This window comes from Physella acuta, unplaced genomic scaffold, assembly GCF_028476545.2.
Source record: "Physella acuta isolate Inbredline_101_S28 unplaced genomic scaffold, ASM2847654v3 ptg000166l, whole genome shotgun sequence".
In the NCBI taxonomy this organism is placed as follows: Eukaryota; Metazoa; Mollusca; class Gastropoda; family Physidae; genus Physella; species Physella acuta.
In genome coordinates this window covers 117699-145213 of record NW_026731685.1, presented here as the reverse complement: position 1 = coordinate 145213, position 27515 = coordinate 117699, and the positions used below count along the sequence as shown (strand labels likewise).

General features: G+C 43.9%; 3 protein-coding genes across 4 annotated transcripts in view; 2 read left to right on the top strand and 1 right to left on the bottom strand.

The window, feature by feature from the left end:
• Positions 1 to 705: 705 nt before the first annotated feature.
• On the top strand, positions 706 to 4464 carry LOC131936042 (protein unc-93 homolog A). The gene is made up of 9 exons (XM_059292869.1): positions 706 to 823; positions 920 to 1048; positions 1206 to 1367; positions 1493 to 1663; positions 2394 to 2542; positions 2983 to 3222; positions 3490 to 3625; positions 3769 to 3900; positions 4053 to 4464. The coding sequence occupies exons 1-9, from the start codon at positions 727 to 729 to the stop codon at positions 4280 to 4282; spliced, it is 1446 nt and encodes a 481-aa protein (XP_059148852.1). The 5' UTR covers positions 706 to 726; the 3' UTR covers positions 4283 to 4464.
• Positions 4440 to 27515, bottom strand: part of LOC131936040 (RAB11-binding protein RELCH) — a 114129-nt gene continuing 91053 nt past the window's right edge. The window contains exons 26-29 of one of the 2 annotated variants that reach the window (XM_059292866.1): positions 11483 to 11599; positions 10716 to 10854; positions 7861 to 8025; positions 4440 to 6506 (exon numbers count right to left, since the gene is read on the bottom strand). In XM_059292866.1, coding sequence (XP_059148849.1) covers positions 7917 to 8025; positions 10716 to 10854; positions 11483 to 11599 — 365 coding nt within the window. In that variant the 3' untranslated portion in view covers positions 4440 to 6506; positions 7861 to 7916. Of the gene's footprint in view, positions 6507 to 7229; positions 8026 to 10715; positions 10855 to 11482; positions 11600 to 27515 lie in introns of those variants that run through there. The other variant, XM_059292865.1, reaches the window with a different exon arrangement.
• LOC131936045 (uncharacterized) overlaps positions 23353 to 27515 on the top strand; it is a 54174-nt gene continuing 50011 nt past the window's right edge. Inside the window, exon 1 of the mRNA XM_059292873.1 lies at positions 23353 to 23729. The gene's annotated coding sequence lies outside the window, so the exon portion shown is untranslated. The remainder of the gene's footprint in view (positions 23730 to 27515) is intronic.

Here is a 27515-nt window from a genome sequence, read left to right as displayed (position 1 = left end):
CCAGGAGAGATAAAATAATGTTGGCCAGGAGAGATAAAATAATGTTGGCCAAGAGAGATGAAATAATGTTGGCCAAGAGAGATGAAATAATGTTGGCCAGGAGAGATTACATAATGTTGGCCAGGGGAGATAAAATAATGTTGGCCAGGAGAGATAAAATAATGTTGGCCAAGAGAGATGACATGATGTTGGCCAGGAGAGATAAAATAATGTTGGCCAGGACAGTTAACATAATGTTGGCCAGTAGAGATAAAATAATGTTGGCCAGGAGATATAAAATAATGTTGGCCAGGAGAGATGACATAATGTTGGCCAGGAGAGATAAAATAATGTTGGCCAGGAGAGATAAAATAATGTTGGCCAGGAGAGATGAAATAATGTTGGCCATGAAATAATGTTGGCCAGGAGAGATGACAATGTTGGCCAGGAGAGATAAAATAATGTTGGCCAGGAGAGATGAAATAATGTTGGCCAGGAGAGATGAAATAATGTTGGCCAGGAGCGATGACATGATGTTGGCCAGGAGAGATAAAAATAAAAGCAAGAATAAATATCTTAATTTATCTTATAAAGTCTGAACACACAAAAAACAAGATTTACAATTAGAGACTACAATTTTTAAGCGTAAGCTTTTTAAATGTGTTTCTGTTGCGTAGGCAGCCAACAGACATGGACGGCGAAAGTCCAAGGAACACTGACCACACTGACCACACCTCTTCCCTTGAGATGCTGGACGTCAACCTCCACAACCCATTAATAGATGGACACACCAATGTCAAGGTCATTGATGGTGTGGCCAGCACTAAAGCCCTACAGGAACCTGGTACTGTTCTCCGCCAAACGTTTTTTTTTTTTTGTTAACTTTGAACAAGGCAGGACAACTAATTAATTATGTTGAAATTATTTTCATTGTTTTTAGCTGTTGGCCAGTCTATGGGACCGAGACAGATCCGAAAAAATATTTTTGTGATTAGCATCGCCTTCGTCTTTCTCTTCACTGCTTTTAACTGTATGGCAAACCTTCAAACGAGTTTGAACAAAGAGGACGGTATGAATTTTACATAGTCTAGCATTATACAGGCCTACTTTTAAAAATAACACAACACATTTTTAGGGTAAATATTTCTAAATTTTATACATAAAAATGTGAATATCAAAATGCATATCTGATGAGGCATGTATTATATTGTATTGTTTCATTTCAGGTGTTGGAGCTTGGAGCTTGTCCACGATTTATGTCAGTTTAATTGTTTCCTGCATGTTCCTGCCAAATTTTATCATTTCTAGATTGGGCTGCAAGTGGACGATACCGATCTCAATGGTTGGATATATTCTATACATGTGTGCTAATTTTTATGCTGTCAAGGGTGAGTGGCTCTCAATATAATTCGATTATTGCATGCGTTCATTTAAATTCTAGAATTGCATGCGTTCATTAAAATAATGTTGGAAAATTTTGAAAAATAAAAGCTTTCCTATTTGTTCCGTGTAGGAACTATGATCCCAGCATCCATCATCTTGGGTGTTGGAGCAGCCCCTCTATGGATATCCAAGTGTATTTATCTGACACAGCTGGGCGTCTGGTATGCCAAATTGACAAAACAAGACCAAGATGGAATCATCAATATGTTTTTTGGTTTCTTTTTTTCTTTTTTCCAGACTTGTAAGTAGAACGTTTCAAGACACGTATAGAATGTTTTACAAAGTTCAAAACTATTCTATTCTTTTTAATCTACAAGCTTTTATTTAGTTTGCAACGTCCGTATGTTTGTTTGTTTGTGGGCAAATCTTGTAACTCCATTTTGAACAACTTTTAATGCAGCGATTTCTTTCAAATTTTCCAGATTTATTTGGGGGCAATGCATGAATATCTATTTTTAAATCTGATTTTACATTGGATTAGTCATTAAATGTAATTAAACGTATTCGAAAATAAGGGGAGATAACAAGATTAAATACTAACAACCATTCGATATATTACTATAAGAAGGGGAAATAACTAATTAAACTCGATCCACCGATGACCTGAGCTGTGGTTCACGCTGAATTTTAAAGATATTCAAAAATAAAAGGGGAGATAACCAAACTAATTTTAAAAAAAAACTTTATTATAGCAAACTTTTAACTGGAATGAAAATAAGAAAAGAAACACATATTCTTTCATAAAAAGCTTTTGTCGCACATGAGATTCCCATCATTTTTCGCATCCAAAGCTTTTAATAAAGAATACATGTTTATTTATTTTCTTATTTTAAAGTTGTAAATTTTTAGTTTCTGCTATTTATATTTATGGAATAGAACAGGTCCAGGTGTTTACTTTTAGTGAACTACATTTAAAATAAAATACTAAAATGCTTTATTCCTGGAGCATCAATTAAGACAATCTTCTGCAGCCCAGATATGGGGGAACCTCATCTCCTCCCTTGTTTTTGCCCCTGACAAAAGTAACACGACAACAGATACCAAATATTGTGGGGCGCGTTTTTGTCCAGAGGTCACTAAGACAAATGGGTCAGATAACTTTTCACAGACAACAGACAAGGTAGGTTCAGATAACTTTTCACAGACATCAGACAAGGTAGGTTCAGATAACTTTTCACAGACATCAGACAAGGTAGGTTCAGATAACTTTTCACAGACAAGGTAGGTTCAGATAACTTTTCAGACATCAGACAAGGTAGGTTCAGATAGCTTTTCAGACATCAGACAAGGTAGGTTCAGATAACTTTTCACAGACATCAGACAAGGTAGGTTCAGATAACTTTTCACAGACATCAGACAAGGTAGGTTCAGATAACTTTTCACAGACATCAGACAAGGTAGGTTCAGATAACTTTTCACAGACATCTGACAAGGTAGGTTCAGATAACTTTACATAGACATTAGACAAGATAGGTTCAGATAACTGTAAATAGACGTGTCAGATTTGAAAAACAATTCAATAGATTACACAATGCTAAAGAAATGTGTCTTGATCTCCAGGTGTACACTGTCTGTGGAATTTACCTGGCGTCTGCTGTCATTGCTGTCATCATTGTGTCCATCTTTCTGGACCGGATAGTCCTGGATAAAGAGACAAGTGAAGAGGACAGAAAACTGAGCCCCAAACTTTTGATCTCCACCTTCCGCCATCTGTTCAGTTCACCCTTGCAAGCCTTGTTGGTTCCTCTTACAGTCTACAGTGGTTTAGAGCAGGCATTTTTTTGGGGAGATTTTACACAGGTCAAATTGTTTTTAAATTTGTAATCAAATAAAGTTATGTTAAGTCAGGCCTAATTATTGACTAATTTAACGTCAAAAATAGAAAAGATTTTTAAAAAAAAACCAGCTGAAAATCATATCTATTAAGAGGAAAAGTGAGAGAAATGGATGAATAGATTTTTTTTGGATTAATGATTAATGACACAGTTTTTAACAGCTTAACCAACACTCTTTTTAATTAACTTAATCGTTAACATATAATTACTTCACCTAAACCCTCCTGTACAGGCCTATATCAGCTGTACCCTGGGTATTTGGAACCTTGGCTACGTTATGATATGTTACGGTGTTGCTGATGCCCTTTGCTCCATTCTCTTTGGTCGTCTGGTTGTTTACATTGGTCACATCCCATTTTTTATCTTCGGTGAGCTCCTACACATTTTTAAACTGTTTTTTTACACGCAACATTAAAATATATGGAGAATAATTTTTGTTGTATGCATTTTTAAAATCTAAAAATATATCCACTTAAAAATTAGAAACCATCAAATGTTTTGTTGTCCCCAGTTTTTATAAATCACGGAGCTTTGCAGATTGCATTTTTGTTGTGGAGACCCCAGGAAAACCAGCAAGTTATTTTCTATGTATGTGCTGCATTGTGGGGCATGGGAGATGCTGTCATGCAGACACAGCTCAATGGTAAGTTTTTACTTCATACCTCAACGCAGGCCAATTAAATATTGATAAACTAAAATCAGCTTATTTAGGCCTGTTTAAATTAAGTTTTAATAAAGTAATTAAATCCTTGATAAGGAGAGTTTTTATTTTATTATTGTCTATGGTTTTTTCAGCACTTTATGGAAATTTATTTTCTGACAAAGCTGAGGCAGGTTTCGCTAACTACCGCTTGTGGGAGTCGTTGGGTTTTGCAGTGACATACGCCTACAATGATTATCTGTGCACAGACACAAAACTGTATGTGTGTTTGGGTGTTCTAGGCACATCTGTCATTTGTTATTTTATTGTTGAACTCATGTCATGGCGAGCAAAGAAAACCAGTTTAGATATAACAAAACAGTGATTCTCATAATGTGCAATAAATATATTCAAATGAATGCCTGAGTAAAGTATCTATTATTTAACTGCTATGAAGTTGGAGAATTCAGTGCAGTGGCACTGGTAGGCATGGCTAGCTGGAAGTGACGAGGTGAAATGAGAACAAACAGAAAAACTTTGAAGATAAATTTATTTCACCAAGTAGACAACAACAAATGTATAAATAAATAAATATTTATACAAACATAAATATGTATTAAGCTTCAATTTACAAGATTTAACACTAAAGATCTAATCAATGGAAAATGTTGATTGAATGAACCTGTCCCAACACTCATAAAAACTAGTGCTAGATATAATTATAAACCTGCTAGATATAATTATAAACCTACTTCTGCATTTTCTCAAGGGGAACAACTGGAAAGTTATTGATTTCTTATTTTTATATTAAATCTCCTTTCCCTTTTAATATCAAGCCAAAGGCTTACAGCTCTAAATATTTCAAATATTTAATTTTGAGCAGAAGAGTGCAGCCATTTGATATTCAATGCCTTAATGCCTGGCCAACAATCTCGCCATGATCTGTCAATCAATCCTCACTGGCCATACATAAATGATGACATGGCAGCACATGTTGCTGGTTGTTATCATGTCCATCCTGCTCACTCACTGTACCGTTATCATGTCCATCCTGCTCACTCACTGCACCGTTATCATGTCCATCCTGCTCACTCACTGTACCAGTGTAGAATTGACTTTTGTTGGCTCACTCACTGTACCAGTGGAAAATCGACTTGTGTTGGCTCAGAAGACTCCAGTCCCATGGACTTAACTAAGTTTTGATTTTACACTAACTCATCTGCATTTGAAACTATAATTTTACGTAAAGTTAATTTGTAAAAAGTAATTTAACCCTAATGGTAATATGTGAGCTTAATGGGTAAGAAATATTTTTTTCCTGCAGTAAAAACACACACCTTGTATAAAATCTTCTACATGATTGCTAGCAGTGGAATGTTTAGAAGATTAAAAGAGCACATACAAATGTATAAAACAGATTGACAATACTAAAGTGTGTAAGATTTACTTGGCTAGATTTTAAGCACTGAGTCAAGGTTAAACTTGGACGACAGAGTAGATACAAGCTGGCATCCACACAATGGATTACAAGCAACAACTGGCATCCACACAATGGATTACAAGCAACAACTGGCATCCACACAATGGATTACAAGCAACAACTGGCATCCACACAATGGATTACAAGCAACAACTGGCATCCACACAATGGATTACAAGCAACAACTGGCATCCACACAATGGATTACAAGCAACAACTTGCATCCACAGATTGGAATGTTCAAGTCTTTTACATTGGGTTAGAGATGGGCTAAACAACACGTCAAACACAGCAGCAAAATATTCTGGGAACAAAAAACTTGACGCAAACAACGAAATGCTTTACAGTAAGTAGTTTTTCAAGTTTGATATCATTACAATCACACAGAGGTTTGATATCATGACATTCTAACAGAGATTTGATAATCACAAAGAGATCACAAAAAAGAGAAAAATCTCTGTGTACTTAAATAGCCATGAATTAATCGTGACAGAAAAAGATTGTTTCACAAATAGTCAAGTATGGCTGAGAACAAAACTGTTGTACAAGGCTGAGCCAATCATGATTTAGCATTGATCACAGCAATGATTGGCTGAGAACAAAATTGTTGTACTAGGCTGAGCCAATCATGATTTAGCATTGATCACAGCACTGATGCCTACAAGTTTGCCTACATAAACTTGACAAATGTATATCAAATTTCTGTAGCCTCAGCACAAATATTTACAAAAAAAAAAAAAAAAAAGGTTATTATGAATTTGAGCAATGAAATATGCATAGATGTCTAGCTTAGAGAGAGAAAAAGAGATTTTTATTTGCTTTACAGCAACATTTGAAATCCATTTAAAGAGATGATCATTTGCTTTACAGCAACATTTGAAATCCATTTAAAGAGATGATCATTTGCTTTACAGCAACATTTGAAATCCATTTAAAGAGATGATCATTTGCTTTACAGCAACATTTGAAATCCATTTAAAGAGATGATCATTTCCTTTACAACAACATTTGAAATCAATGGTTCTGATGTGATGTAACAATTTGACCAACATATTAGATTCAAAGGCTGGACATCCCAATGACCATTGGACCAGTCCAGCCAACTTAGTGCCTTCACATCAGTTGTAAGCTGTCAATAAACAAGGACACAGACATGAATCAAATGACCAGTAAGTGGTCAGAGATAACCAAATGTTTGAAAGTTCCTCCAGAATTTCTTGGGGCCGTTTCCTACAGTAGGCTGTACAAACTGTTAGCAGAGTGTAATGGGAAGTGTCTGACACACACCATGGGTGACTGAAAGAGTGTCTGACACACACACACACAGTGGGTGACTGAAAGAGTGTCTGACACACACACACACAGTGGGTGACTGAAAGAGTGTCTGACACACACACACACACACAGTGGGTGAGTGACCCCAAGGCCAGCCAACATCACAACACAAATATTGCACTAAAGCATCAAAAGATCAGTCTAACACTTTCCTGGGGTTAAATCTCACTAACTCGTCACAACAACTGGAAGTTCTAAATAATTTATTTTACACAACCTTAGGTTGGGTCCTAACTGTGTTGGGTATAGTAGCTTTTGGGTGTGGGGGCACATGGGTGTGGGGGCTCATGGGCGGGACACCTGGGTGTGGGGGGCACATGGGTGTGGGGGTCATGGGTGTTGGGGGCACATGGGTGTGGGGGTCATGGGTGTGGGGGGGTCATGGGTGTTGGGGGCTCATGGGTGTGGGGGTGCATGGGTGTGGGGGGTCATGGGTGTGGGGGGGGTCATGGGTGTGGGGGGCACATGGGTGTGGGGGGGGGGTCATGGGTGTGGGGGCACATGACAGGTGGTTTATATCACTGGGCATGTGTTAGGATGGTGCTCAGTTTTCTAGATATACAAGTTACATACATATCTGCTTAATTTTGACATTATGCAGTCAGTTATTGTACATTCCATAGAGCAGGTAATGAGGAATTGGTCTGACCAAATCAGGTGGTACAAGACTGGTTAAACATTCTGGGCACAAAAGATGTTTCTATATCATAATCACACGACTCTGGCAGATCTCTTTAATGAAAGAGCTGTGACCACGTGATATACTGACCACGTGATATACTGACCACGTGATATACTGACCACGTGATATATTGACCACGTGATATACACTCCACCACATCTTGTCTAGCCGGTATTTTGGGTTGACACACCCTACAGTGTGCTCAGACATGTGGACTTGTTTTGGTGACCTTTTTCAACAGTTCACAACATTGTGGGCAGTCTAACATCCAAAACAGGACAAAATCCACTTTAATACCCCAACAACCTAACAGGAAACTACATTTATGGCCAGCTAAGTGCCTGGTGTAAGACAGTCAAAATATTCATAGTACATCTGTGGTTCAGAGAATTAATTCACTCAATAATATAGTCTGTGTTACTATTTCTGAGTAAATTGAATAAAACAAAAGATCACAACATCATACCTAAAGATTTTTACATATAATCTTTTATCATATAATCTAGCTAAATCCCTTGACTTTTATTTTTTTCTAGTAAAGATATTGCCAATATTTGCTTTAGAGGTCGTGTCCTTGATCTTTGACATTACCGATGCCTTGAGGTCATCTGTTGGAGCAGGGGTCAAGGTTCTAGAAAATAAAATAAAAATTGACTTTTCAATCTAATTGAAGAAAAAAAAATTGACTCTAAATCTGAGAATCAACCATAAGTTATCCCATCACCACATATGAAAGTAAGTGCACAACAAACTGACCTCTCACCAAAATGACCTCACACCAAAATGACCTCACACCTAAGTGAGCTGACACCTATGTGACCACACACCCAGGGAGCAGACCTATCGTCAGCTAGTGGATGACTGACCTGTGGTCAGCTAGTGGATGACTGACCTGTGGTCAGCTAGTGGATGACTGACCTATCGTCAGCTAGTGGATGACTGACCTATCCTCAGCTAGTGGATGACTGACCTGTGGTCAGCTAGTGGACTGACCTGTGGTCAGCTAGTGGATGACTGACCTGTGGCCAGCTAGTGGATGACTGACCTATCGTCAGCTAGTGGATGACTGACCTATCGTCAGCTAGTGGATGACTGACCTGTGGTCAGCTAGTGGATGACTGACCTATCGTCAGCTAGTGGATGACTGACCTATCGTCAGCTAGTGGATGACTGACCTGTGGCCAGCTAGTGGATGACTGACCTTTGGTCAGCTAGTGGATGACTGACCTGTGGCCAGCTAGTGGATGACTGACCTGTGGTCAGCTAGTGGATGACTGACCTGTGGTCAGCTAGTGGATGACTGACCTATCGTCAGCTAGTGGATGACTGACCTATCCTCAGCTAGTGGATGACTGACCTGTGGTCAGCTAGTGGACTGACCTGTGGCCAGCTAGTGGATGACTGACCTATCGTCAGCTAGTGGATGACTGACCTATCGTCAGCTAGTGGATGACTGACCTATCGTCAGCTAGTGGATGACTGACCTGTGGTCAGCTAGTGGATGACTGACCTATCGTCAGCTAGTGGATGACTGACCTATCCTCAGCTAGTGGATGACTGACCTGTGGTCAGCTAGTGGACTGACCTGTGGTCAGCTAGTGGATGACTGACCTGTGGCCAGCTAGTGGATGACTGACCTATCGTCAGCTAGTGGATGACTGACCTATCGTCAGCTAGTGGATGACTGACCTGTGGTCAGCTAGTGGATGACTGACCTATCGTCAGCTAGTGGATGACTGACCTATCCTCAGCTAGTGGATGACTGACCTGTGGTCAGCTAGTGGACTGACCTGTGGCCAGCTAGTGGATGACTGACCTATCGTCAGCTAGTGGATGACTGACCTATCGTCAGCTAGTGGATGACTGACCTATCGTCAGCTAGTGGATGACTGACCTGTGGTCAGCTAGTGGATGACTGACCTATCGTCAGCTAGTGGATGACTGACCTATCGTCAGCTAGTGGATGACTGACCTGTGGCCAGCTAGTGGATGACTGACCTTTGGTCAGCTAGTGGATGACTGACCTGTGGCCAGCTAGTGGATGACTGACCTTTGGTCAGCTAGTGGATGACTGACCTGTGGTCAGCTAGTGGATGATGACTGACCTGTGGCCAGCTAGTGGATGACTGACCTGTGGTCAGCTAGTGGACTGACCTGTGGTCAGCTAGTGGATGACTGACCTGTGGTCAACTAGTGGATGACTGACCTGTGGCCAGCTAGTGGATGACTGACCTGTGGTCAGCTAGTGGATGACTGACCTGTGGCCAGCTAGTGGATGATGACTGACCTGTGGCCAGCTAGTGGATGACTGACCTGTGGTCAGCTAGTGGACTGACCTGTGGTCAGCTAGTGGATGACTGACCTGTGGTCAGCTAGTGGATGACTGACCTGTGGTCAGCTAGTGGATGACTGACCTGTGGCCAGCTAGTGGATGACTGACCTGTGGTCAGCTAGTGGACTGACCTGTGGTCAGCTAGTGGATGACTGACCTGTGGTCAGCTAGTGGATGACTGACCTGTGGTCAGCTAGTGGATGACTGACCTGTGGTCAACTAGTGGATGACTGACCTGTGGACAGCTAGTGGATGACTGACCTGTGGCCAGCTAGTGGATGACTGACCTGTGGTCAGCTAGTGGATGACTGACCTGTGGCCAGCTAGTGGATGATGACTGACCTGTGGCCAGCTAGTGGATGACTGACCTGTGGTCAGCTAGTGGACTGACCTGTGGTCAGCTAGTGGATGACTGACCTGTGGTCAGCTAGTGGATGACTGACCTGTGGCCAGCTAGTGGATGACTGACCTGTGGCCAGCTAGTGGATGACTGACCTGTGGTCAGCTAGTGGATGACTGACCTGTGGCCAGCTAGTGGATGACTGACCTGTGGCCAGCTAGTGGATGATGACTGACCTGTGGCCAGCTAGTGGATGACTGACCTGTGGTCAGCTAGTGGACTGACCTGTGGTCAGCTAGTGGATGACTGACCTGTGGTCAGCTAGTGGATGACTGACCTGTGGTCAGCTAGTGGATGACTGACCTGTGGTCAGCTAGTGGATGACTGACCTGTGGCCAGCTAGTGGATGACTGACCTGTGGTCAGCTAGTGGATGACTGACCTGTGGTCAGCTAGTGGATGACTGACCTGTGGTCAGCTAGTGGATGACTGACCTGTGGTCAGCTAATGGATGACTGACCTGTGGTCAGCTAATGGATGACTGACCTGTGGTCAGCTAGTGGATGACTGACCTGTGGTCAGCTAGTGGATGACTGACCTGTGGTCAGCTAGTGGATGACCGACCTGTGGTCAGCTAATGGATGACTGACCTGGCTTCCAACTTGTTCTGGTAGTCTCTGATCATGGCCGCCACGACCTCCTGATGGTCAGCAGCGATGGCCTCCATGTCCAGCTTCAGACACCTCAGGCCGGGCAGCATGGCCTCAGCAATCAGCTGTTCACTTAGGACTGTCTCCAGTTAAGGTGTAGAGAAACTACGCTAACCTACAAGCTAACTCACAAAGTAAGATGGGCTAAGGCTAAGGCCAGTCACGTAAACTCAATGAGCTAAGGCCAGTCATGTAAACTCAATGAGCCAGGGCCAGTCACGTAAACTCAATGAGCCAGGGCCAGTCATGTAAACTCAATGAGCTAAAGCTAGTCATGTAAACTCAATGAGCTAAGGCCAGCCATGTAAACTCAATGAGCTAAGGCCAGTCATGTAAACTCAATGAGCTAAGGCCAGTCATGTAAACTCAATGAGCTAAGGCCAGTCATGTAAACTCAATGAGCTAAAGCCAGTCATGTAAACTCAATGAGTTAAAGCCACTCATGTAAACTCAATGAGCTAAGGCCAGTCATGTAAACTCAATGAGCTAAGGCCAGTCATGTAAACTCAATGAGCTAAGGCCAGTCATGTAAACTCAATGAGCTAAGGCCAGTCATGTAAACTCAATGAGTTAAAGCCAGTCATGTTAACTCAATGAGCTAAAGCTAGTCATGTAAACTCAATGAGCTAAGGCCAGTCATGTAAACTCAATGAGCTAAGGCCAGTCATGTAAACTCAATGAGCTCAGGCGAGTGGTATAAAGGATACAGCAACACGAGAGGGCGCTGTAGGCCTCAAACAACTGCATGGCGATGTCCGTTCTCTTGGTGTCGTTGGTGCGGTTGTTGTTGGCCGTTGCCATGGCAGCCAGTCGGGGCAGGATGACTGAAATAAACAAACAAAATATGACGTCCATATGTGGAGCTATGTGGGCCAGGATGACTGAAATAAACAAACAAAATATGACGTCCATGTGTGGAGCTATGTGGGCCATAAACAAAATATGACGTCCATTTGTGGAGCTATGTGGGCCAGGATGACTGAAATAAACAAAATATGACGTCCATTTGTGGAGCTATGTGGGCCAGGATGACTGAAATAAACAAACAAAATATGACGTCCATTTGTGGAGCTATGTGGGCCAGGATGACTGAAATAAACAAACAAAATATGACGTCCATTTGTGGAGCTATGTGGGCCAGGATGACTGAAATAAACAAAATATGACGTCCATGTGTGGAGCTATGTGGGCCAGGATGACTGAAATAAACAAAATATGACGTCCATTTGTGGAGCTATGTGGGCCAGGATGACTGAAATAAACAAAATATGACGTCCATGTGTGGAGCTATGTGGGCCAGGATGACTGAAATAAACAAAATATGACGTCCATGTGTGGAGCTATGTGGGCCAGGATGACTGAAATAAACAAAATATGACGTCCATTTGTGGAGCTAAGTGGGCCAGGATGACTGAAATAAACAAACAAAATATGACGTCCATTTGTGGAGCTATGTGGGCCAGGATGACTGAAATAAACAAACAAAATATGACGTCCATTTGTGGAGCTATGTGGGCCAGGATGACTGAAACAAACAAAATATGACGTCCATGTGTGGAGCTATGTGGGCCAGGATGACTGAAACAAACAAAATATGACGTCCATTTGTGGAGCTATGTGGGCCAGGATGACTGAAATAAACAAACAAAATATGACGTCCATGTGTGGAGCTATGTGGGCCAGGATGACTGAAATAAACAAACAAAATATGACGTCCATTTGTGGAGCTGCGACAACCACGGGACAATGCTTGACTAGATCAATAGAGCTCCTACATGCAGGCTTTTCTTTCTTAGCTGGGGGAGGGGGATAGTGGGGGGGGGGGGAGAGAGAGATGCTGACGTTTACATATGCTAGCGACACAACAAAAAGTAAGAAAAGATTAACAAGGACATTATCCAATAAGCGTTAAGGGTGAGTCTGGTGGTGGTGGTGTATATAATTACAGACGACGATTCACATAGACGCGAGTTCCCATTCAAATGTGCCACTCCTTACAATTGTGCCACACAGACCCACACAGAGTACATTTTAAAAAGCAAAATAAAAAGTCGGCCCCATCTTGTACATAACACATGGGTCATAAAACATGGGTCACGTCTCATTGTGGTTAAACATGGGTCATAAAACATGGGTCATACAACATGGGTCACGTCTCATTGTGGTTAAACATGGGTCATAAAATATGGGTCACCTCTCATTGTGGTTCAGCATGGGTCATAAAATATGGGTCATAAAACATGGGTCATATAAGATGCATCACGTCTCATTGTGATTAAACATGGGTCATACAACATGGGTCACGTCTCATTGTGGTTAAACATGGGTCATAAAACATGGGTCATATAAGATGCATCACGTCACATTGTGGTTAAACATGGGTCATAAAACATGGGTCACGTCTCATTGTGGTTAAACATGGGTCATAAAACATGGGTCACGTCTCATTGTGGTTAAACATGGGTCATAAAACATGGGTCACGTCTCATTGTGGTTAAACATGGGTCACTATCATGTTGTAAAAAGTCGGCCCAGTATGGACGACGCGCGACGATGTATATCGTGTTACTTGATTAAAGAAAGCCAGTCAAAACCTAGGGGTTAATCAAGTGCTGGATCAATTACACCTTGTCTTGATCACGTTCACAGAAGGAAGGTCTTTATCGGGTACACGGAAGGAAGGTCTTTATCGGGTACACGGAAGGAAGGTCTTTATCAGGTAACGGAAGGAAGGTCTTTATCGGGTACACGGAAGGAAGGTCTTTATCGGGTACACGGAAGGTCATTATCACATTCACAGAAAAAAGGTCTTAATCGGGTAAACAGAAGGAAGGTCTTCAGTATGTATACGGTAGAGAAGGCAGAAGGCCCTTATCATATTAAAGGATCAGAGGTCTTCACTCATCACGGCATTCTTAAATGGGAAAAGGGAAATATTCTTTATCAAGTCAATAAAAGAAACACGTCATAATACCAAGTATTCAAGGATAAAGGGGCATCACGTGATCATCTCATGACATCAAATCATCTCATTTCATCAGCGACAGCTCTTGGGGTATTCTTGGTAGTGCTTGAAATAGTAGGAAGCTTGTTTACATCTTGTGACGGTCACATTAGAAAGCGGCCACATTAGGACGTCAACTCTAAACAAGACGTTCACATTAAGACGTCAACCCTAAACAAGACGGCCACATTAGGACGTCAACTCTAAACAAGACGGCCACATTAAGACGTCAACTCTAAATAAGACGGCCACATTAGGACGTCAACTCTAAACAAGGCGGCCACATTAAGACGTCAACTCTAAATAAGACGGCCACATTAGGACGTCAACTCTAAACAAGGCGGCCACATTAGGACGTCAACTCTAAACAAGACGGCCACATTAAGACGTCAACTCTAAATAAGACGGCCACATTAGGACGTCAACTCTAAACAAGGCGGCCACATTAAGACGTCAACTCTAAATAAGACGGCCACATTAGGACGTCAACTCTAAACAAGACGGCCACATTAGGACGTCAACTCTAAACAAGGCGGCCACATTAGGACGTCAACTCTAAACAAGGCGGCCACATTAGGACGTCAACTCTAAACAAGACGGCCACATTAGGACGTCAACTCTAAACAAGACGGCCACATTAGGACGTCAACTCTAAACAAGACGGCCACATTAGGACGTCAACTCTAAACAAGACGGCCACATTAGGACGTCAACTCTAAACAAGAACCCTCAATTGACGATTTCTTTAAAATAAAAATGGCGTCATCCATTTGGCGTCATCCATTGGAGCAGCTGAACACGTGATCTGCCCCATCTGCCAACAACTTGGGAAAAAATATTATTTAAAACTTCATCAAAAAGAAAAAAAACCTCGATTTCCAAAGTGATCAACGTATCTTGAAGTGTCTTCTATGTAAGCTGGTCGATCAACGTATCTTGAAGTGTCTTCTATGTAAGTTGGTCGATCAACGTATCTTGAAGTGTCTTCTATGTAAGCTGGTCGATCAACGTATCTTGAAGTGTCTTCTATGTAAGCTGGTCGATCAACGTATCTTGAAGTGTCTTCTATGTAAGCTGGTCGATCAACGTATCTTGAAGTGTCTTCTATGTAAGCTGGTCGATCAACGTATCTTGAAGTGTCTTCTATGTAAGCTGGTCGATCAACGTATCTTGAAGTGTCTTCTATGTAAGCTGGTCGATCAACGTATCTTGAAGTGTCTTCTATGTAAGCTGGTCGATCAACGTATCTTGAAGTGTCTTCTATGTAAGCTGGTCGATCAACGTATCTTGAAGTGTCTTCTATGTAAGCTGGTCGATCAACGTATCTTGAAGTGTCTTCTATGTAAGCTGGTCGATCAACGTATCTTGAAGTGTCTTCTATGTAAGCTGGTCGATCAACGTATCTTGAAGTGTCTTCTATGTAAGCTGGTCGATCAACGTATCTTGAAGTGTCTTCTATGTAAGCTGGTCGATCAACGTATCTTGAAGTGTCTTCTATGTAAGCTGGTCGATCAACGTATCTTGAAGTGTCTTCTATGTAAGCTGGTCGATCAACGTATCTTGAAGTGTCTTCTATGTAAGCTGGTCGATCAACGTATCTTGAAGTGTCTTCTATGTAAGCTGGTCGATCAACGTATCTTGAAGTGTCTTCTATGTAAGCTGGTCGATCAACGTATCTTGAAGTGTCTTCTATGTAAGCTGGTCGATCAACGTATCTTGAAGTGTCTTCTATGTAAGCTGGTCGATCAACGTATCTTGAAGTGTCTTCTATGTAAGCTGGTCGATCAACGTATCTTGAAGTGTCTTCTATGTAAGCTGGTCGATCAACGTATCTTGAAGTGTCTTCTATGTAAGCTGGTCGATCAACGTATCTTGAAGTGTCTTCTATGTAAGCTGGTCGATCAACGTATCTTGAAGTGTCTTCTATGTAAGCTGGTCGATCAACGTATCTTGAAGTGTCTTCTATGTAAGCTGGTCGATCAACGTATCTTGAAGTGTCTTCTATGTAAGCTGGTCGATCAACGTATCTTGAAGTGTCTTCTATGTAAGCTGGTCGATCAACGTATCTTGAAGTGTCTTCTATGTAAGCTGGTCGATCAACGTATCTTGAAGTGTCTTCTATGTAAGTTGGTCGATCAACGTATCTTGAAGTGTCTTCTATGTAAGCTGGTCGATCAACGTATCTTGAAGTGTCTTCTATGTAAGCTGGTCGATCAACGTATCTTGAAGTGTCTTCTATGTAAGCTGGTCGATCAACGTATCTTGAAGTGTCTTCTATGTAAGCTGGTCGATCAACGTATCTTGAAGTGTCTTCTATGTAAGTTGGTCGATCAACGTATCTTGAAGTGTCTTCTATGTAAGCTGGTCGATCAACGTATCTTGAAGTGTCTTCTATGTAAGCTGGTCGATCAACGTATCTTGAAGTGTCTTCTATGTAAGCTGGTCGATCAACGTATCTTGAAGTGTCTTCTATGTAAGCTGGTCGATCAACGTATCTTGAAGTGTCTTCTATGTAAGCTGGTCGATCAACGTATCTTGAAGTGTCTTCTATGTAAGCTGGTCGATCAACGTATCTTGAAGTGTCTTCTATGTAAGTTGGTCGATCAACGTATCTTGAAGTGTCTTCTATGTAAGCTGGTCGATCAACGTATCTTGAAGTGTCTTCTATGTAAGCTGGTCGATCAACGTATCTTGAAGTGTCTTCTATGTAAGCTGGTCGATCAACGTATCTTGAAGTGTCTTCTATGTAAGCTGGTCGATCAACGAATCTTGAAGTGTCTTCTATGTAAGCTGCTCGATCACAACTGATGTCACACCGTAACAACAATGGCAGGTGGTGGTGCTGGACAGTCTTACTTTGTTAGAGCTATCAGCTCCCAACCCTTCCATATCTCGAGAAATCACGGGGCAGATAAGATGGCCGCCCAGCCCCCAACCCTTCCATACCTCGAGAAATCACGGGGGAGATAAGATGGCCGCCCAGCCCCCAACCCTTCCATATCTCGAGAAATCACGGGGGGAGATTAGATGGCCGCCCAGCCCCCAACCCTTCCATACCTCGAGAAATCACGGGGGAGATAAGATGGCCGCCCAGCCCCCAACCCTTCCATATCTCGAGAAATCACGGGGCAGATAAGATGGCCGCCATCATCGTGACTAGATTTACTGCACGAGCAACAAGTTGAATAAGAGAAATGTTTGCGGCAAGTCTTTAGCTGACACTTTTTGTTTATTGTAGTGTCATAACGGGTGTAGCGTGTTCTTAATAAATCGTAACGTGTGTAGGATTGGAGGTTCAAGCACTGAGTCAGTCTACGGATCATCTAGCGAGCACTGGGTCTATGGATCATCTAGTGAGCTGCACCCGATTTTCTTCATTTGGCTTTTATCTGCCTTGTGTTTTTTATCCCCAGAAACGTGTTGGCTTGAGGGAACGAGTGAGAAATTGGAAAAACATGCCAGTCGTGTGGGACGTCTACCTGTTGGTACCGACACGTTTTTTAAACGTCTGACAGCCAATCAGCAGCTTCACTGTTCATTAACTCCTCGACTTAAATCTGGCTAGCAATCGCCTCCCTTACAAAGTGGAGTGGTCCCATCTACACATTTTTGGGAACATCAACAGTAGGTAAATACATAGGATTGGCTGGGTCGGAGGTGGCATAGGGAGGGGTGGCATAGGGAGGGGGTGGTATAGGCAGTTTCTTCCAGGCATCTCCTCGGGGGGGGGGGGGGGGGGGGGGGGGGCTAAGGCCCCCCCCCCCCCGAGGAGATGCCTGGAAAAAAATTACCGCCCCCCTCCCCGAACGAAATTAAATTTATATAATTTATATAGAAAATATATACTTTTAACAGTGTCCGCTCCCCCCCCCCCCCTAAGAAAGTCTACCGCCCCCCCCCCCCTTGTAAATTTCAAGTGCCCCCCCCCCCCCGGAGAAAAAAAAAGTCTGGAAGAAACACTGGGTATAGGGAGGGGGAGGCAACGATGCCTTATGTCCATTTATGCCCTTCAGCTTAGTCCTGTCAAATGCCCAGATAAATTGACTAGTGACAAATCAAAGCGATCCATGTCCCCCACAGACCGACCCAACTTTTTAAAAAGAAACCAGCCAATCAAAAGCTTAGGAACAATGGTACAGCCTACAGATCCAATTACCGACGCTCACATTTACATTGAGCCTTCCTCCGTCTTAATCAAAGCTCTAATCCAATTGGCTGACACAATTCAGGCCACAGGTCGGCTCAAAGGTCTAACACCAAGTATCATGAACTTCGCTTTGGTCAGACCATACCAGGAGCTGGAGTAGAAGCTGGAAGAGTCAGGAGCTGGAGTCAGGAGCTGGAGGAGTCAGGAGCTGGAGTAGAAGCTGGAGCAGTCAGGAGCTGGAGGAGTCAGGAGTTGGAGGAGTCAGGAGTTGGAGGAGTCAGACTATACGGGGAGGGTGATGACTATTTGGTTCATGGCTAATGGAGATAGTGGGTAAAGACAGATTCTAGAGGTAGTGGGTCAATGTTACAAGATTCAGGACTTAAGGAGGTAGTGGGTCGATGTTACAAGATTCAGGACTTAAGGGAGATAGTGGGTCGATGTTACAAGATTCAGGACTTAAGGGAGATAGTGGGTCAATGTTACAAGATTCAGGACTTAAGGAGATAGTTGGTCAATGTTACAAGATTCAGGACTTAAGGGAGATAGTGGGTCAAGGTTACAAGATTCAGGACTTAAGGAGGTAGTGGGTCAATGTTACAAGATTCAGGACTTAATGAGATAGTGGGTCAATGTTACAAGATTCAGGACTTAATGAGATAGTGGGTCAATGTTAAAAAATTCAGGACTGAAGGAGGTAGTGGGTCAAGGTTACAAGATTCAGGACTTAATGAGATAGTGGGTCAATGTTACAAGATTCAGGACTTAAGGAGGTAGTGGGTCAAGGTTACAAGATTCAGGACTTAAGGAGGTAGTGGGTCAATGTTACAAGATTCAGGACTTAAGGAGGTAGTGGGTCAATGTTACAAGATTCAGGACTTAAGGGAGATAGTGGGTCAATGTTACAAGATTCAGGACTTAAGGAGGTAGTGGGTCAATGTTACAAGATTCAGGACTTAAGGGAGATAGTGGGTCGATGTTACAAGATTCAGGACTTAAGGAGGTAGTGGGTCAATGTTACAAGATTCAGGACTTAAGGGAGATAGTGGGTCAATGTTACAAGATTCAGGACTTAAGGAGGTAGTGGGTCAATGTTACAAGATTCAGGACTTAAGGGAGATAGTGGGTCGATGTTACAAGATTCAGGACTTAAGGAGGTAGTGGGTCAATGTTACAAGATTCAGGACTTAAGGGAGATAGTGGGTCAATGTTACAAGATTCAGGACTTAAGGAGGTAGTGGGTCAATGTTACAAGATTCAGGACTTAAGGGAGATAGTGGGTCAAGACTAAAACAGTTAAGACATTTAGAGGTCAAGTATATGCTTGTGCGTGAAAAGCGCCGAAGCCGTAGTGGAGATAAATCCATTGGGACGATCCAACGGCACAGAGCCAATAGGATTACCGCCTTTATCTAGAGAAACCACACAACAAAACAGGCCATATTTAGAGTTGGTTTCACTCGACACAGAAGACTTAATCAGAATTGGAACAGTCAGGGGGTGGAGCAGTCATTACTCAACCCACCCAGCCCCTAAAACAGATACCACGGAGCCCCTAAAAATTATACCACCCAGCCCCTAAAACATGTACCACTGAGTCCCTAAAACATATACCACCGAGTCCCTAAAACATATACCACCGAGCCCCTAAAACATATACCACCCAGCCCCTAAAATATGTACCACTGAGTCCCTAAAACATATACCACCGAGTCCCTAAAACATATACCACCGAGCCCCTAAAACATATACCACAGAGTCCCTAAAACATATACCACCGAGCCCCTAAAACATATACCACCGAGCCCCTAAAACATATACCACCGAGCCCCTAAAACATATACCACCGAGCAACTCAAACAGATACCACCCAGCCCTCCAACAGATACTATACCACCAAGCCCTCTAACAGATACCACTAACCCGCACCAACAGATACCACCAACAGATACTATACCACCGAGCCCCTACCCTCAAACAAGAAAGTATCCAAGACATTCTGACAGACGTTAAGACTAAGAAAAATCTCAACCTTTCTCAACTGGTGTCTATGTCCGACACTGGCTAGGGGTGGGTGAAGGTTGAAATAGTTTGAGGCTTTTATTAAAATTTGGGCTATTCCAATGATACTGTTCTTTACCTCGGCACAAATTTGGGGCTATTCCAATGCTACTGTTCGCTACCTCGGCACAAATTTGGGCTATTCCAATGATACTGTTCGCTACCTCGGCACAAATTTGGGGCTATTCCAATGATACTGTTCGCTACCTCGGCACAAATTTGGGGCTATTCCAATGATACTGTTCGCTACCTCGGCACAAATTTGGGGCTATTCCAATGATACTGTTCGCTACCTCGGCACAAACTTAGGGATATTCCAATGCTACTGTTCGCTACCTCGGCACAAACTATCCTAAAGATCATTTACCCCAACCACGCGGCTATAACGATCACGTGACTCTAATGGCTCCAGCAACAGTTGGCACGTGACAAATGGCGGGATAATTCAGCTCTAGCCAATGAAAACTTAGAGGCAAATCAAATGAAAAAGCAATGATAGGATATTAACAACTGGCTAGCTCTTAAACTCTTCACCCCCCCCCCCCCTCCATATGGTTGACGTCATCCATTAACCTCTGACCTAAATCACAATTGCGTTTTAAAATGTTTATCGCGAGTTGTGGGAAAAGTTTGGACATATGCATAGACCCGCAGCCTAGGCTGGTACTTGACACTGGCCAGTGGCTTGCTGATGTCCATTGTGTCATTATCAAGTTGGTGTTTACTCAAGTCACGTGACTTGCTGATGTCCATTGTGTCATTATCAAGTTGGTGTTTACTCAAGTCTCGGGAGTTCACAAACCTAACACGTGATCAGTTACGCGACCTGGGGGCGTGGTGCTAGAAGTTGCTGGGGTCAAAGGGGACCGCGAACCACAGGCAGCAACAGGCTGACACAACCACAGACTGACACAACCACAGACTGACACAACCACAGACTGACACAACCACAGACTGACACAACCACAGACTGACACAACCACAGACTGACACAACCACAGACTGACACAACCACAGGCTGACACAACCACAGACTGACACAACCACAGACTGACACAGACTGACACAACCACAGGCTGACACAGACTGACACAACCACAGACTGACACAGAATGACACAACCACAGACTGACACAACCACAGACTGACACAACCACAGACTGACACAACCACAGACTGACACAACCACAGACTGACACAACCACAGACTGACACAACCACAGACTGACACAACCACACACTGACACAACCACACACTGACACAACCACAGACTGACACAGACTGACACAACCACAGACTGACACAACCACAGACTGACACAACCACAGACTGACACAACCACAGACTGACACAACCACAGACTGACACAAGCACAGACTGACACAACCACAGACTGACACAACCACAGACTGACACAACCACACACTGACACAACCACAGACTGACACAACCACAGACTGACACAACCACACACTGACACAACCACAGACTGACACAGACTGACACAACCACAGACTGACACAACCACAGACTGACACAACCACAGACTGACACAACCACAGACTGACACAACCACAGACTGACACAACCACAGACTGACACAACCACAGGCTGACACAACCACAGACTGACACAACCACAGACTGACACAACCACAGACTGACACAACCACAGACTGACACAACCACAGGCTGACACAACCACAGACTGACACAACCACAGACTGACACAGACTGACACAACCACAGGCTGACACAGACTGACACAACCACAGACTGACACAGAATGACACAACCACAGACTGACACAACCACAGACTGACACAGACTGACACAGACTGACACAACCACAGACTGACACAGACTGACACAACCACAGGCTGACACAGACTGACACAACCACAGGCTGACACAGACTGACACAACCACAGACTGACACAGGCTGACACAGACTGACACAACCACAGACTGACACAGGCTGACACAACCACAGACTGACACAACCACAGGCTGACACAGACTGACACAACCACAGACTGACACAACCACAGACTGACACAACCACAGACTGACACAGAATGACTCAACCACAGACTGTCACAACCACCGGCTGATACAACCACAGACTGACACAACCACAGGCTGACACAACCACAGACTGACACAACCACAGACTGACACAGACTGACACAACCACAGGCTGACACAGACACAACCACAGGCTGACACAGACTGACACAACCACAGACTGACACAGGCTGACACAGACTGACACAACCACAGACTGACACAGGCTGACACAACCACAGACTGACACAACCACAGGCTGACACAGACTGACACAACCACAGACTGACACAACCACAGACTGACACAACCACAGACTGACACAGAATGACACAACCACAGACTGTCACAACCACCAGCTGATACAACCACAGACTGACACAACCACAGGCTGACACAACCACAGACTGACACAACCACAGATTGACACAGACTGACACAACCACAGACTGACACAACCACAGACAGACACAGACTGACACAACCACAGACTGACACAGACTGACACAACCACAGACTGACACAACCACAGACTGACACAACCACAGACTGACACAACCACAGACTGACACAACCACAGTCTGACACAACCACAGACTGACACAACCACAGACTGACACAACCACAGACTGACACAACCACAGACTGACACAACCACAGACTGACACAACCACAGACTGACACAACCACAGACTGACACAACCACAGACTGACACAGACTGACACAACCACAGACTGACACAACCACAGACTGACATAACCACAGACTGACATAACCACAGACTGACACAACCACAGACTGACACAGACTGACACAACCACAGACTGACACAACCACAGGCTGACACAACCACAGAATGACACAACCACAGACTGACACAACCACAGACTGACACAACCACAGACTGACACAGACTGACACAACCACAGACTGTCACAACCACAGGCTGACACAACCACAGACTGACACAACCACAGGCTGACACAACCACCGACTGACACAACCACCGACTGACACAAACATAAAATGACACACACCACCACACACTCTCACACACACACTTGCGTGAAATCTAGCAAAACTTATCTGTTTTCCCCGTTCAATATTTATGGGGGGAAATGAAATGAGCCAAAGGAAGATGTAATCCTCCAATTAATAAAACAAATCCGAGACTCGAGCGGCGATAGAGTGCTCATCAAGCCAGACTTACCCGCCCCCAATTAACCAGGCCCGCTCGTGGGGTGCGCGTGCAATGATGGGTGCCGACGTTTCGCGGGCTGCCAGTGCCGCGCGCTCCCTGGCCCGAGCCACGCGCACAAAACCTCGACGGGATTTGAAGCGGTTCGAAACATTCCGGGAATTTAAAAAACTGTTCCATTCAACGAAAAGAAATTTAGATTTAACCTAAGAGGAAATGACCTTTAAAAAACCAAGAGGAAAAAGCGTATAGTGATAAGAAAGTCAAACAAACAGTAGGTATGTGGCTAGGATTAGTGGATTAAAGTGTGTCTAGGACAAGAGGACTTCTATAGTGGGTCCAGGACATAAGGACACTCTCTGAGCAAACTGTCCCGTCGTTGTATGCTACAGGACATAAGGACATTCTCTGAGCAAACTGTCCCGTCGTTGTTACAGTTTGACTCATGGATTATAGGAAGATTCAACACAACTAAGGTCAGTCATTCAAATTGGTTGTAAGCCGGGTTCAAACCGTTTTAAGTCGGGTTCAAACCGTTTTAAGTCGGGTTCAAACTGTTTTAAGCCGGGTTCAAACCGTTTTAAGTCGGGTTCAAACCGTTTTAAGTCGGGTTCAACCCGTTTAAAGCCGGGTTCAAACCGTTTTAAGCCGGGTTCAAACCGTTTTAAGCCGGGTTCAAACCGTTTCCAACGGGTTCAAACCATTTTTAAGTTTTGACTGAAATAAAAATAAGTGTACTATCGGAGCACATAAAACTTGACATAAGACCGACAAGACTGTTGACATAAGACCGACAAGACTGTTGACATAAGACCGACAAGACTGTTGACATAAGACCGACAAGACTGTTGACATAAGACCGACAAGACTGTTGACATAAGACCGACAAGACTGTTGACATAAGACCGACAAGACTGTTGACATAAGACCGACAAGACTGTTGACATAAGACCGACAAGACTGTTGACATAAGACCGACAAGACTGTTGACATAAGACCGACAAGACTGTTGACATAAGACCGACAAGACTGTTGACATAAGACCGACAAGACTGTTGACATAAGACCGACAAGACTGTTGACATAAGACCGACAAGACTGTTGACATAAGACCGACAAGACTGTTGACATAAGACCGACAAGACTGTTGACATAAGACCGACAAGACTGTTGACATAAGACCGACAAGACTGTTGACATAAGACCGACAAGACTGTTGACATAAGACCGACAAGACTGTTGACATAAGACCGACAAGACTGTTGACATAAGACCGACAAGACTGTTGACATAAGACCGACAAGACTGTTGACATAAGACCGACAAGACTGTTGACATAAGACCGACAAGACTGTTGACATAAGACCGACAAGACTGTTGACATAAGACCGACAAGACTGTTGACATAAGACCGACAAGACTGTTGACATAAGACCGACAAGACTGTTGACATAAGACCGACAAGACTGTTGACATAGCGACATTTGACGGACGTACCATCTTATGTCACACCGACCAGCGACAGTCAGCTGTAAACAACGACCCCAACTGACATCTGTAAACAACGACCCCAGTGACAGCTGTAAACAACGACCCCAGTGACAGCTGTAAACAACGACCCCAACTGACATCTGTAAACAACGACCCCAGTGACAGCTGTAAACAACGACCCCAACTGACATCTGTAAACAACGACCCCAGTGACAGCTGTAAACAACGACCCCAGTGACAGCTGTAAACAACGACCCCAACTGACAGCTGTAAACAACGACCCCAACTGACAGCTGTTTTTAAACAACGACCCAAGTGACAGCTGTAAACAACGACCCTAACTGACAGCTGTAAACAACGACCCTAACTGACAGCTGTAAACAACGACCCTAACTGACAGCTGTAAACAACGACCCCAGTGACAGCTGTAAACAACGACCCTAACTGACAGCTGTAAACAACGACCCTAACTGACAGCTGTAAACAACGACCCTAACTGACAGCTGTAAACAACGACCCTAACTGACAGCTGTAAACAACGACCCTAACTGACAGCTGTAAACAACGACCCTAACTGACAGCTGTAAACAACGACCCTAACTGACAGCTGTAAACAACGACCCTAACTGACAGCTGTAAACAACGACCCTAACTGACATCTGTAAACAACGACCCCAGTGACAGCTGTAAACAACGACCCCAACTGACAGCTGTAAACAACGAGCCAGTGACAGCTGGAAACAACGACCCCAGTAACAGCTGTAAACTACGACCCCAACTGACAGCTGTAAACAACGACCCCAGTGACAGCTGTAAACAACGACCCCAGTGACTGGCAGCTGTAAACAACGACCCCAGTGACAGCTGTAAACAACGACCCCAGTGACAGCTGTAAACAACGACCCCAACTGACATCTGTAAACAACGACCCCAGTGACAGCTGTAAACAACGACCCCAGTGACAGCTGTAAACAACGACCCCAACTGACATCTGTAAACAACGACCCCAGTGACAGCTGTAAACAACGACCCCAGTGACAGCTGTAAACAACGACCCCAGTGACAGCTGTAAACAACGACCCCAACTAACAGCTGTAAACAACGACCCCAACTGACATCTGTAAACAACGACCCCAGTGACAGCTGTAAACAACGACCCCAGTGACAGCTGTAAACAACGACCCCAACTGACAGCTGTAAACAACGACCCTAGTGACATCTGTAAACAACGACCCCAGTGACATTTGTAAACAACGACCCCAGTGACAGCTGTAAACAACGACCCCAGTGACAGCTGTAAACAACGACCCCAACTGACATCTGTAAACAACGACCCCAACTGACAGCTGTAAACAACGACCCCAGTAAAGCTGTGTGTAAACAACGACCCCAGTGACATCTGTAAACAACGACCCCAGTGACACCTGTAAACAACGACCCCAACTGACAGCTGTAAACAACGACCCCAGTGACAGCTTAAACAACGACCCCAGTGACAGCTGTAAACAACGACCCCAACTGACAGCTGTAAACAACGACCCCAACTGACAGCTGTAAACAACGACCCCAGTAAAGCTGTGTGTAAGCAACGACCCCAGTGACAGCTGTAAACAACGACCCCAGTGACAGCTGTAAACAACGACCCCAACTGACAGCTGTAAACAACGACCCCAACTGACAGCTGTAAACAACGAGCCAGTGACAGCTGTAAACAACGAGCCAGTGACAGCTGTAAACAACGACCCCAGTGACAGCTGTAAACAACGAGCCAGTGACAGCTGTAAACAACGACCCCAACTGACATCTGTAAACAACGACCCCAACTGACATCTGTAAACAACGACCCCAACTGACAGCGACACTTGTCAAGCAGCACACCACTTGTCAGATGATTCCTTGATGGAGTGAGTGATATTTTAATTGCCTATCGCCGTTGATAGAAGTTGAACCCAGCCCAGGAACGTGACCTCAGGTAGATAATATGTCAGTCCAACTACTTGTACAAGACGGACTTTTAAAAAAAGATATTAGCTTTACGCCAGTGTGAGCGGTTAGAAAGATTATGTTTCACACAGACTCACCCACGCACGCACTCACGCACATCTCCCTTCTAGGTGTTACACACCTGCTGAGAATGGAAGAAAGTGTGGTCAAAGATGGCCAAATCGGCAGCGGTGGCCAGAGATGGGCAAATACGCAACGGCGGCCAGAGATGGCCAAAAAAAAACAATGGCGGTCAGAGGTGGCCAAAGAAACAATGGTGGTCAAAGATGGCCAAATCGGCAGCGGTGGCCAGAGATGGTCAAATAAGCAACGGCGGCCAGAGATGGCCAAATAAACAATGGCGGTCATTTAATTGTACTTAAAAACGATGTGTCAACAAGCGTATGTGTTTAACTCAATTAGGCGTCCCCCATACAGTCCTGTCACTAATTAAGTGTCACTGTCCTGATCGCGATACAAATGAGTCAGTCTGAGGCCAGGGTTGATGCGATACAGCTTAGCTTCAGATTTCAGGCCATTGGGCGACTGATGTTTGATCCTAATGTGGTATAACAGATGGAGGGGGGGGGGGGTTAAGTAATTCTATACTATAAAAGAAACAGCTTAACGCCAGCACAAACAGCTAAACAACGACATTAGAAACAGCTAAACAACGCCAGTAGAAACAGCTAAACAACGCCAGTAGAAACAGCTGAACAACGAAATTAGAAACAGCTGAACAACGAAATTAGAAACAGCTGAACAACGCTAGAAACGGCTAAACAACG

Bases quoted from the DNA above. Each gene is read 5' to 3' on its own strand.
- LOC131936042 (XM_059292869.1), top strand. From the start codon at position 727: ATGCTGGACGTCAACCTCCACAACCCATTAATAGATGGACACACCAAT. The intron at 824-919 runs GTACTGTTCTCC...CATTGTTTTTAG, and splicing joins TAAAGCCCTACAGGAACCTG to CTGTTGGCCAGTCTATGGGA. The intron at 3,626-3,768 runs GTGAGCTCCTAC...TGTTGTCCCCAG, and splicing joins CATCCCATTTTTTATCTTCG to TTTTTATAAATCACGGAGCT.